The 12,042-nt window shown below is 39.9% G+C and overlaps 1 protein-coding gene across 1 annotated transcript; it reads left to right on the top strand.

Moving 5' to 3' along the window:
* Window positions 1-2,731: 2,731 nt before the first annotated feature.
* Window positions 2,732-8,463, top strand: LOC124409118 (zinc finger SWIM domain-containing protein 8 homolog; the record flags this gene model as incomplete). The annotated part of the gene is made up of 2 exons (XM_046886541.1): window positions 2,732-2,864; window positions 8,331-8,463. Coding segments are annotated over 2 exons (252 nt in total), but the record flags the coding sequence as incomplete, so codon positions are not given.
* Between the last annotated feature and the right edge of the window lie 3,579 nt (window positions 8,464-12,042).

Below are 12,042 nucleotides of genomic sequence, written 5' to 3'. Positions count from 1 at the left end.
TGCTCTTCTGGCAGGAGGTTCGCTCCTCGGCTCACTTCACTCGCCATATTTGTTGTTGTCGCTGATGGGGCAGGCAGGCGAGAAGAGATTTCGTCCGTTTAGTACTGGGGTGTAATTTAGTATTAAATATCGCCGAACGTGTCCGCGTGTGATCGCACGTCATATCGAATCTCAATTGATAAATATAACCAAAAATGTGTCTTACATAAATAATCAGCAGTCGCTCAGCTGCTGTCTACAACTCCTTGTATATTAATAATAATATATGAGTGGTGCGCGCACGCGTGTCTGTGACTGTGTGTATGTGCGTGCGTACGTGCGTGCATGCCCGTCTCCTGCCTGCCTGCCTGCCACCCGCGAGTGAGTGAAGAACGCACGCACACATATACTTAGATACGTGAGCAAGTGTGAGAGAGAGTTCCCCTGTGTGTTGTTGGGTGTGTAGTGAATTTGTGACACCGTGACTTGTAGGGGGTGAGAGGTAAGCGAGGATTTTTTCTAATTAGTTTATTAATTCCGATGGAAAAACTTGACGAGGTTTAAACCGCTAGGCGGTACGAGGATTTTCTTTTTTCAATAATTTTCAACGAGGTTACGTTTATTAGAGATATTTCAACAAAGAAACGCGTCAGTAAAACATAACATCGGCCGATCCGTACAGCTAGCTGCTCCTCTGTCATTGTCGATATAGACTTTTTTTCTCGCCCTCTTTCCGAACTATAACGATTATAAACGTCGCTATTTTTATTTAACAAAACAATACTTATTCGCCGCTTTCTCTCACAAATTGGACGACAATATTTTCCACCATTCAATAAACATCGCCTCGAATATTTACCCTCCGTTCGAGAGCGTATCTCGGTGTGTTTCGTATGCTTTGTGCTTCGCCTACCTTCCATTTTGATAACAGTTTTATATTCTCGTTATACGTGAAAGAAATTTTTTTATTCTTTAAGGGGTGATCAGTGCTCGCTCGGGTCGCGTTAAGCCTCTTGCTTCGTTGTGTTACACATTGTTTTGACAAAACAAACGGTTTTGTAATAGGTAGGTAAACGAGATAGATGGGGAAAATGAAAATCGATATTGTATACTTTACGTTGAGATTTGACGGATGACGTTTTATCAGCTGTTCCTCCTTTGTATACATCTACTTACGGGATACGCACAAAGAAAACTCGGACGTGCTCTCGGGCTGCTGTTAAATCTCTTTGCGCGAATTGAGCACGATATTTAGGAGAAAAAAAATGTTCATATCTTCGTTACTTATCCATGGCTTACCTCGCTCTGACAAACAAGCCTTTGTCTTACTCGGCGGTAGGCGTTCAATTTTCCTACACGAAAGCAAAATATTCGATTGAAAGAGATTTAGACTGCTCAAAGAACTTCTTGCCATTCATCTCATGTTAGAACATTATTAAATAGCCGAAAAATTAAATCGAACAAATTCATTTGTCAGTAATTTTTTTTTTTTTTTTTTTCCCCCATTATAATTATTTACCACAATTTAACGCACAGCAATTTCTTGCCATTGTACATTCAACGTCGTTTCTTTCTCATGATGAATTGATAAAAATGAGGTATGATTTAATACCTACTTACATCGTGACTAATCGCCATCAAATTAATTGTTATTTGCATTTTCTGACAAGTTTTGGATAACAGACAGAAAAAACGTATGCATTATTGTATTCATTTCGTGGCGACTCCACACAATGGCAGTAACTCAACATTGAAATAGATAACAAAATAGAGTTTACTGTCTTATGGCCAATTCTGCACTTTGATTTTGCTGCGTATGCTAATTATGTTCGTGAAATCTGGCCTACATTTTCCTTACATTCAAGCAAGAAATATTCCAAATAAGACGCATAATCGGTACCTTCTCAAAGCTGTAAAGCTGTTAGGACTACTTTGAAAAAAAAAATATTTTGGATTTCACACACTCATATGTTGACGACAATTGTATTCTATTAAAATCAAACCGCTTGTATCTCTTGAAACAGTTTACTTTTATCAAAGAAATTTTCTTACGTTGCTGTCAATTTCAAACCGTTATCAGTCGACAAAGTAGAGCAAGTCGATGTTACGTTGGCATGTCAGAGTTGTTGATTTGAAAAGTTTTGCAAACAACTTTTGCAAGGCATCCTCTCAAGTTATTAGGCTCTTATTATCTGCCATTAATTAATTTGCATAAAAATAAACAAACAAACAAGGGTTTTGCTTCTTCAATTACAGTTCATTTCATTTAGACTTCTCTGAAATTCAAAATAACTTGAGTAAGATTACAAAACAGATATTAAGGAAATGTGTAATTTATTTTTTGGCAGGTAAGCGAAGGCGTCGAAACACCTTCAAGATGATGCTACTCGGGGCGAATTGGTAGTCGTCGGAGCACATGGGTGGTGGTGGGTGCAGTTAAGAAAGCTGGCGCCGCTGGTGTTGTTTGGTAAGGAGGGGGTTATTATTCAACGAGTCTATCGCCCCTTGATAATCTTCGCATAGCGGGGTCTTCGCTAAACCAGCGTCTTGCGCTAAATTCGCTTGATAATTAAAACTGGCGGGCAACCTGGCTCGATCCCCCGTTGTGGTGGGTGGTAGTGGCGGTGGTGCTGGCGCTGGCGGTGGAGGAGGAGGAGGCGGAGGCGGAGCAGGAGGTGGCGGAGGAGCTGCAGGTGAAGATGGAGGACCGGGAGGGCCGATTCTTGATTGGGAAGAGACGGACCGTTTTTCATTTGAGGATTCAGACCGCTTCGAAGAGGATTCCTTATGCAGCTGGAGCAGCGAGCCAGAGTCGCTCTGCAACAACTGGCGAGGCTGGCGAAGACCCACCGTTGGATTTGGAAGTTCCAAAAAATCTTCAGATGGTGAGTCAACTTTTTAGTAATTTTATTTCATTTTATATACTTATCAGAAAAGGTTTATGAAAAATTTTTTGTTAGTTCTCTAGTATCGACGAATTAAAAGAAACTACCTTTTTTCGTTTTTCAGTTTCCCATGTACACTTAAAATTTGTTTAATGTTTTCGTGGTGCTGAAGTGCAGGATTTTATTATTTTACATAAAATTTTCATTGTTACGCATAAGGTTGCAAAAATAATCGGGACGTAAAATAGAGTGTGTATTTTTACGTGTGGTCCTCGACATGCTGCACGAGGCGATCACTATAGATGTATGTACAAGAATGCTCCATCTGGAGGTTCTTAAGAATATTTTTACGAGCATACCAGTTGATACTAAAATACAAAAGCACATGGGGACGTTGGTTGTTCAGGGAAAAAAGAGCAGCGTAAGAGGAACGTGAAAAAAAAGTACTGAATAATGAAAATAGTAAAATGTTGACCGGAAAAGTGCTGGAAATTGGCACGAGATTATCCGTGTTACTTGAAAACATTCTTACAGACTTAATCGAACCACAAAACCGGGCTGCTGAGGATAAAGTTTAAATCGAGCGTGTAGGTCGTACAGCCGTTTCGTACGCGCTCAGCTCAATCGCCAGGCAATGAAACGTGCTTGACTCAACTCGATTACCGCTGTACAGAAAGGGTTTAGTATCTTTTCCATTATCATCTTTTCCTCGGACGAGTTTTGTCCGACTGCAATCGCAGCATCCCTATAAGAAAGAAAATGGAGAAAACGTACCTCGCCCCTCGCAGATAACGAGTCTTCGAGTTGCTCAACTCGTAATCAGTCCATTAGCCCATTTCCATCCTAATTTTAATGATCACGTAATCGGCATCAAGGGTCGTTAAATTTTCACAATACGTTCTGCGTATGGATGTGGAGTGAGATTTCAGTAATTACGATCGGTATAATACCATTTAAGCTTACGCGTTTTGTACGACGAAATTCTCTTCAATTGTTCGACGCTAGAAGGAATGTGGAGCCCCGTAATTAAACGGAAACGGTGTTATTGTTTTAATTACGTCTGTTTTGCAGCTGCTCATTGTCAGTGGTACGGTAATTCTGCATATATTATTCAGGCATAACACAAAATTTTACTACACACTTAATTTCACGGTTCGTTGGTTGGTGCAGGTGCATTTCAACAGGATGCATTGGCAGTTGAAGATACAAGTTTGTGATATTTGATAAAATGTAGCGTCGTGTTTGAGGAAGAAATAAAACTGGAAATCGTACGTTTTGATGATTTAAAGCTGGCGTCTCAGCAATGGTGAACGTTCCTCTTTACAAAGCATCCTGCTTATCATACGCGATGCAGAAGTAAAAGTAGGAAAAATACCTGATAGGAAGAACCAACGAATCGGAAAGAAGATCAAGGAATCTGATACCTCATTTTTTCACCGTTTGTATCGTGGATTTCGAAATAACCGTGCAAAGTCTAGGGATTATTGTGTCCCGTGTAAAGGCGTGATCAGAGGCATCACCTCTGGGTTTCAATTAGACTAATGCATCGTAAACGGAGATGGATGATTTTAATTACTTGACAACCAGCGCGACGCCATTTTCACCATTTACTTCCTCACCCTTAGCTCGTATGCGGTACAGGAAGCCATGTTGTTGCACATCGGAAGTGCAAAAACAAGTCCAACTTATACACTTTCGTGCAATTTCTTTATTTCGAAAATCGACCGTGGTACAAAAATATCTATTTATAGAAGGATGTACATTTTTTTTTATATAAACTTTAAGAGTGCGGACGATGTTTCTTTGTCGAATTCTTTTCGGACCTTACTGACCTTGACGTATATATATTTCCAAATATCGAAACCCACGTATCTGAAACGCGAAAAAGGGCATAACAGCCCCATTCTATACACAATTCTGAACAAAAACACTTAGACATATTTTCATTTGACACTGAGGTCAAGAAAGGGCACGAATTTTACGAAATCGCAATAGTAAATTCGTATAATTCATGCTGTTTCTTCATTTCTGCGCCAAATAAAAATGTATAGGAATGTTGTTGTTCAGAATTTTGTATAGAATGGGGCTGTTGAGCCGTTTTTTGCGTTTGAGATACGTGAGCTTTGATATTTAGAGATACATACGGCAACGTCGAAATCGACTATTATAGGACACCCCCATAAATAACAAAATACACTCTTACGGCGAACCGTCGCCGGGCTGAGAAAAGTGGTCAAGTTACCCTGAACTGCACTCGCGCAGCTCCTCGCTCGAGTTAATCCTTTGTCCTCGGTTGTACGTACGTGTATCGCGTATACGCACGGATTATAAATTCGTATACAAGCAGTTGTTACGCGATACTCTAGGTGCCCCTATTCACCGCCTCTACGGGTGTTTACATTTTATCTATAAAAGTGCAATTTCCATTTCTCCGCAGACTCGTGCTGAAAATGCAAGTTAATGCTTTACAGCCTGTTGTAACAATCGACCGACGTTATTATACAACCTTCATATCTAGAGCAATTTGCAAACTAAACGATGATATGCTGATGAGAAGTAGTAGTAGTAGTAAACGCTTTCTGAACCTGCAATTTCTCATTCTGACAATAAATACAGTTTCGCATCACCTTAATTATTGACAGGCTCTTAATTACTCTACTCATTAGTCATTCCAGTATCCTTAGATTGGAATTATTTTTTATTTCCTGCTGACAGTCATTCCTCTCATGCATAGTAGAATAAAAATATACCAACGATATACATTTTTCTGTATAATTCTCGATTTCGCCGGGTATAATACCTGACCTTACACAATTATGAAAATCAACCGGTGTACATATACAACTGCAGGGATCTAGCCGACGACTGACAATGAGATGCGGATTGGAAATTATTCGAATCTTTACTCCTTCCTCGATTTTATACAGCGAAACGCGTGAAACCAGCCGGGCGTATTACTCCCGGTTACACAGATGCGGTTTTTAAAGAGATACCTATCGGGTGTCGTTTCTTTGCTCTCTCTGCCCACATCCAGTCAGAATAATGCACTTTGTGTGTCGTATACATACATAAATATACATACATACATATATAGGTATATACGCATAGACGTATGTATGTGTTTATGTACCAACACACACACGCCGCCACCGCGGCGGCTGCAACCGTTGCAGCCTTGCAAGAGACCAGCGACCGACGTTGATGGTTGTAACGAAAAGTTAGGAGGGGGATAACCGGGACAAAGGGCGGCCGCTGACTTCGGTCGATGCGACTCGTTGCGCCTGGGCTGCTGTCGTCACAGCCTGGCCCGTGGAAATATTCTCCAATACTCACGTATTATCGTCATCATCCTCTGTCGGATTCAGTTCCCGACCATTGCCCTCATTTTTCCCTTTCTTTTCCTTCGCTCTTGTACACAACACCTTTTACCCACCTGCGGTTATATCGTTCGCCCTTTGTGTATTGATATGTTACGTCTTTTTCAAGGATGAACAAGTCAGTTCCGTTTGTTATGACTTTCGTAGTCAATTTCACTGTACAACAAAGAAGTTTGTACTGCTGTTTTCAAATTTTTTAAAATCGATTCACGCGGTGACACTATACTCGTACGTTGATGCACGAATCATCGATCGAAACTTTATTGCATACGAAGTTACATCTCTGTTTGGTTAAAGTCCCGAATCCGTACAAATTAAGTATATTGATGTAGTTTCTATGGTTTGGCATTTTAATCATTCCTGACATTGACGTGGACCATTTTGTTGGGTACACCACAGGCGAACGAAGATTCGTGTGGAGAAAAGCTTGGAAAAGTATATCATATATGAACGACGAAGGATGTTTACAAGTTCGAAAAGATGTTTTTGCCTTCGTCGACGCGGTGAAAAAATATATGAAAGCTGGCATTTCAATCTATGATTGAATATACGGTAAAAACAACCCAAAAGAAATAGTCGACTCTCCTTTGAATGAAATCACCGTGGCAAATAGAAGAATTTCACGTTTTGTGATTGACTATATGTATAGACTTTTCTTGCAACGGTGTGTGAATATTAAAATCTCGATTTTTCTTGGAAACGACGTTTCATCAAATATCTTCTGGACAAACAATTTATTAACGAATTGACCGGGAACGGTACTTTTCACGTATCTCATTTGCATCGTTTCGCAATGTGTTCATGTTTGACAAAATTCGTCACTATGGTCTAAGAACTTACAATTCCGTGATATTTGATTGCCAAGTTATAAACTGATTCGTAATTTTCCAGGAATCCTCTATTGACTCACGATTCTGAGCTATTATAACTAGTTGCGAATCTCCTTTTTGCGTTATATACGCATGTACACCTATCACGAATAAAGATTAATGAATCAACGTACGAACGCAAATTTTCAGCAGTCATCTCGTTGGCAGTGAACTACTGGATAGATATCCTTACCCTATCTCTGAATCTCGCAACTGTTTAATCATCCGGTTAGTAGTCGTGACTCGTTATTTACTCTCTCGTCGAACTGCCTCCTCCTTGTCGCAGCTTTATACGTATACCAGTATTGCTTGTTCGATTCACCAAGGACAAGACACAAAGGAGTCGTTGAAAACTTTACTGAACAAAATATATCGCGTTGTATATAGCAGAGATCATTCTCTGTGCTCTGTTCCCTCCTCACAAATCTCCGTTAATGAAGACAGATTCGTATAACATACGCGAGATGCTGTCATAACAAAATCATTCGTTTCAATTAAAAGTTTCGACTCAGTCTCAGCAAGTTAAATTCTGTGCCTCAATTTTTCTTCGTTATACTATATTGTATTCCGAAAAAGCACAGTCAGGTGTAAAAACCCTGCGTCAAATACATTGAAATGGATATTACTAAGTAGGTCGTAATCGCGAAGATATTCGCCGTTTTTTTCCCTAAAGTAGGCACTTGGCGCGAGATTCTACCGAAATTTGTCTGTACGAAAAAATTGTATCCATTTAAAATTAGATTTTGTTCTTATGCACGTTTTCAATTCCTTGCTCCGTTTATTGTCTCCATCGGTCTGCAGATAGAACAATAGCCATCTTATAATGAACGAGCGTTTATTCTTTAGTCATCCTCTGTCCAATAACGAGTGGTATCGGTTTCTACATAGAGATCGTCTCATACGGTATCTCAAGTATAATCCTGATACCATGTGGTAGCCTAATGTGGCCAGAGTTCCTACAAATAGAAGGAAGGCTTGAAAAATTCCAGTTTTACCGATGAGAATTTTTACTCGATAGATTCATAACTGATTGTCAGAGTTTGATTAACGTAGTATACATGTGTTGATATTCATCAACTAAACAAGTACATAGAACATCAACTTTCTTTTCTCTTCCTCTTCTTTTTCTTTTTCTTTTTCTTCTTCTTCTTCTTCTTCTTCTTTATCGCCCATAACACAACGAACCGGTGTGTTATTGTTGTTTCTCGGCGTTCGTATAGCAATGCCCGAGGTTCACGTTGAGAGATGGACAACGACCCGTGCGATACGACGAAACGATGCATCGTCAGAGGTAGAGGTGATGGTGGTGGAGGTGGAGGCCGTGGCCGAGGAGAAGTAAAGGAGTAAGGAGGGTACATCGCGCAAGCTCGTGGGTTTCCACTTCTCCTGGCGTAGCTGCCGCTGCTCCTGCTGATGCTGATGCCGATGCTGATGCTGATGCCGGTGCCGATGCTGATGTCGACTGACTCCTACCCCCACCGCGTTTGTTTCCACTTTCCAGTAGTTCTTAGTGGTTCAGGGTCGGCTGTTGCTCTTTACTGCAACAGATACTATATTCACAAGAAAGGCGACAGACGTACTGGCTGCGCCAGACTGTTCACAGTTTCCTTCTTTCCATTCCTATTCTCGTTTCTACCGTATTCTAAACACCGATATTACAGTCGAGACGACGTGGATCCTCCTCTTGGTCCGTTGCGGATGCCGGCAATCTGATCTCCGCTTTGTGAGATTATACTGTCAAACTTCGACGACTGCATGAACTTTACTTCCTGTAAAGATATTCTGTTATTCATACTGCCGCATGTAATTGTTTAGGATGATTCAAGATAATGAATGAATAATGATTTGTCAAGTTAGTAGAAGACATGATTCAACGAACTTGACGATGCGTTTAACCATAAAATTTAGAATTCAGAATTTACTGCTTGCTTAATTGAACAACGGTGCAACTGCTTCGACAAAGATCAAAAATTTTTGTTTACTGGTCAGCAATGACTTGCTCTTGATTAAGATTCTATTTGCCCATCATTTTGGACTTTGCGGTTCTCATAAAAAATGACAAAGATAAAGTACTGCAAAATGATTATACTTTCAAAATGTACAATACCTGTAAAACACTTGAAGAAGTTAATTTTTAGTTTTCAAAAATATGACAGAGCCGGAAAAAGTTATGAGAATCAAAATTTACGACCATAGATTTGTATCCTCTTGGATCGAACTACCCTGCCGATGGATCGCACCACACACTGCATAGACATTCGTATTCAAATCAGTTGTCTGTATTTTCTTGCTCACCTTTTTTTTTGTTTGTTCTGTATTATTTTCCTCTTTTTCATACTAGCACGTTTCACTAGCGAGGCATACAAAGAGGCTAGTGTTATTTTACGACCGGGCTGCTTGCTCCAGCAGCAGCTTCCAGCCTTCAGCCAAACAACCGACCCGCATCTCTTTGTGAAATAAATTATTACTTTTAGCTTATAGGTGCGCACCTACCAACTGCATGCCGCTTCGCAACGCGTTTGTAAATTCAATCGCATATGCATGACGTATACGAGGATGTATAAATTAAGGTATATACGCGTACATACGAAGAGTCACCGGTTTATTAAATTTTAATTTGCAGGTAGTTGAGATATATGTATATCTTCTCTGCCTTTATATTTCACCTTTCTGGAGACGCGCGGGCGGGCAGGAGGAAATTAAAATTATTCACAAAAGCTTTGCTCGAGAAATTATTCATAATGGCCTGCTTTCGTTCGCAGCATGGTAGAATCTGTATTTACTGAGATTTGACCCTTACGGCTTAGCTGAATAACGTATTTTTAAAACTCACAAAAATCTTCATCTTCGGTATCTTCGTGAAAATATTCATTCATTTCTGCTTTTTGCCGAAATCACGGCAGATATGTGTCGAATAAATGAAAAATTGACTCTTAAGGGGATGCTATACACACTCGATTTTAACGAATGCAAAAAATAAAGAATAATAACAACCATACTCCACATACAATTATGTACAAAAACACACCAATTTATTTCGATTTTATGCAAAAATGTAGACATTAACGTGTTCTTGTTCAGAATTGCATTTAGAATGTACCGCTGTTGTGCTTCTTTTTTTCTTTATAGGATACATAGCCTCTGGTAACAGCCAGAATAAAAAAAACATTTCATTATGCAGTCAGTGAGGACTGACTACAGCATCCCCTTAACCGCGTTGTGCAGACTGTTTTTCTGCGACATATTTTCTTCCTTATTATTTCTTTGTGGGTTACGTGGATGTCGTTCGAGGTGCGACCGAGCGTGTAGGCTTACACCCTAAATCTTGCGCCTTAGTGATTGAAATCCGTTGGCAAAGTATCTGTCGGAATCAATCGACTTGGAAGCTTATACCACTACGGCTATAGGACGCCGGTTCGCTCGCGCTTTTGCTCGACGAAGCAAGCTAATGGGTGTAACTCGTATAAGGCAGTTTACTATGTGGCTCAATTCTATTTCCATTGCAATGAATTGGAGCGACGTGAGATTATATTTTTGAATTATTATCTGAACGTTGTTTTTTTTTTTTAAATTATTTATGTATATAATTTATCTCGTTTTGTGAATATCTTTTACTCCATGTCAGTAAATTTTAACATTCAAATATGAAACTTACTGTATCATTGAAAATGCATCCTTTCTTATTACGATTGGTGAACGATTTTCGCTGACGTGTCTCTTGTAAGTTTATTTACTTCTATGCAGTTTATAAAGCCGCGATATAAATGTCTGTCTAAGCTAAGTTATCATTTGTCAAGAAGTTTGCAGTTATACGTCAGCGGTGTTTTCGCATAATGTACGTGCGCATCTACTTAACGAGGCAGTAGTAATGCCGGTTATGCGGTCAGACACAGAAATACGACAGTATTTTTTGCCCAGCTGGTTGGGTCGATGAGAATTCGCGTGTTTTGAGAAAAAACCAATAAGCAGAAGAACATTTTGCTCCGAATACTCTTCGTAAAGTCAGAGTTGATGTAGTACTACTGTAAAAACTTTTATCATACGGTTCCTTAAAAACTTTGTTGCAATTCGAGTCTACTTTGATATGATAAAAAAAAAAAATTAATAGAAATGATATGTACACTGTTATACGACAATATTTAAATACTGTTTCGTACACAACGGTAGTTGATAAATGATCTTAATCGCATGATTGATAACGAATTATTGATCGTCACAGGTATACGTATATACATACATATAAGTCTGATCTGTACCAACATTAATCGAGTAATAACCTTTTGTCTTTCTGACTCGGACTGACTTCATTCGTAGGAATTTAATTGGGAAGTTGAAAATAAAATCGATGCTTCTGGAAGGAGAAGAGGGTGAAAAATAAGAATTTCCCAGTTAAATATCTCGGGGTACAAGCGCGATCCGAGATACGGGCGGGTCTTCAATTGAGACGCATCCTTCTCGCACTTTCTGTGTGTATATATACGGGAGGAGGACAGCCCTGCTTGCGTTTCCATGACAACCGTATCGAACCAATGCCCGGTGCCACGCGATATGTTAAACGATCCACAGTTAGGGAATTTTATCCGAGACCATTAACGAGGAACTGGGCTGGGCCGGGCTAGGCTAGGCTAGGCTAGGCTAGGCTAGGCTCGGTTGGCCAGACAGTTGTACGATAATGATTAGGGGTAGACGAACGATCCTTTCTCTCCGAGGAAGTGATTCTCGCTAATACTCTGCTTTTCTTCACGGGACGAATTGCATATGACCACCTCGCGAGTGGCAGAGATTTTTTTCGAAATTGTTATTCCACGTTATCTGGGCTAAAAAACTACCCCTTTTTTCACACAAAGGAAGGAATTTTCAATGTTCAAAGGGAAGAGCTGCGTAAGGTTTCGGTCGGCCTAGAGGCTAACGCACTAGAGATGAACGAGGAGA

This window comes from Diprion similis, chromosome 1 (genome assembly GCF_021155765.1).
Source record: "Diprion similis isolate iyDipSimi1 chromosome 1, iyDipSimi1.1, whole genome shotgun sequence".
Classification (NCBI taxonomy): domain Eukaryota; kingdom Metazoa; phylum Arthropoda; class Insecta; order Hymenoptera; family Diprionidae; genus Diprion; species Diprion similis.
Note: the sequence above shows the minus strand (reverse complement) of the source record. Positions and strands in the feature narration are given on the sequence as shown.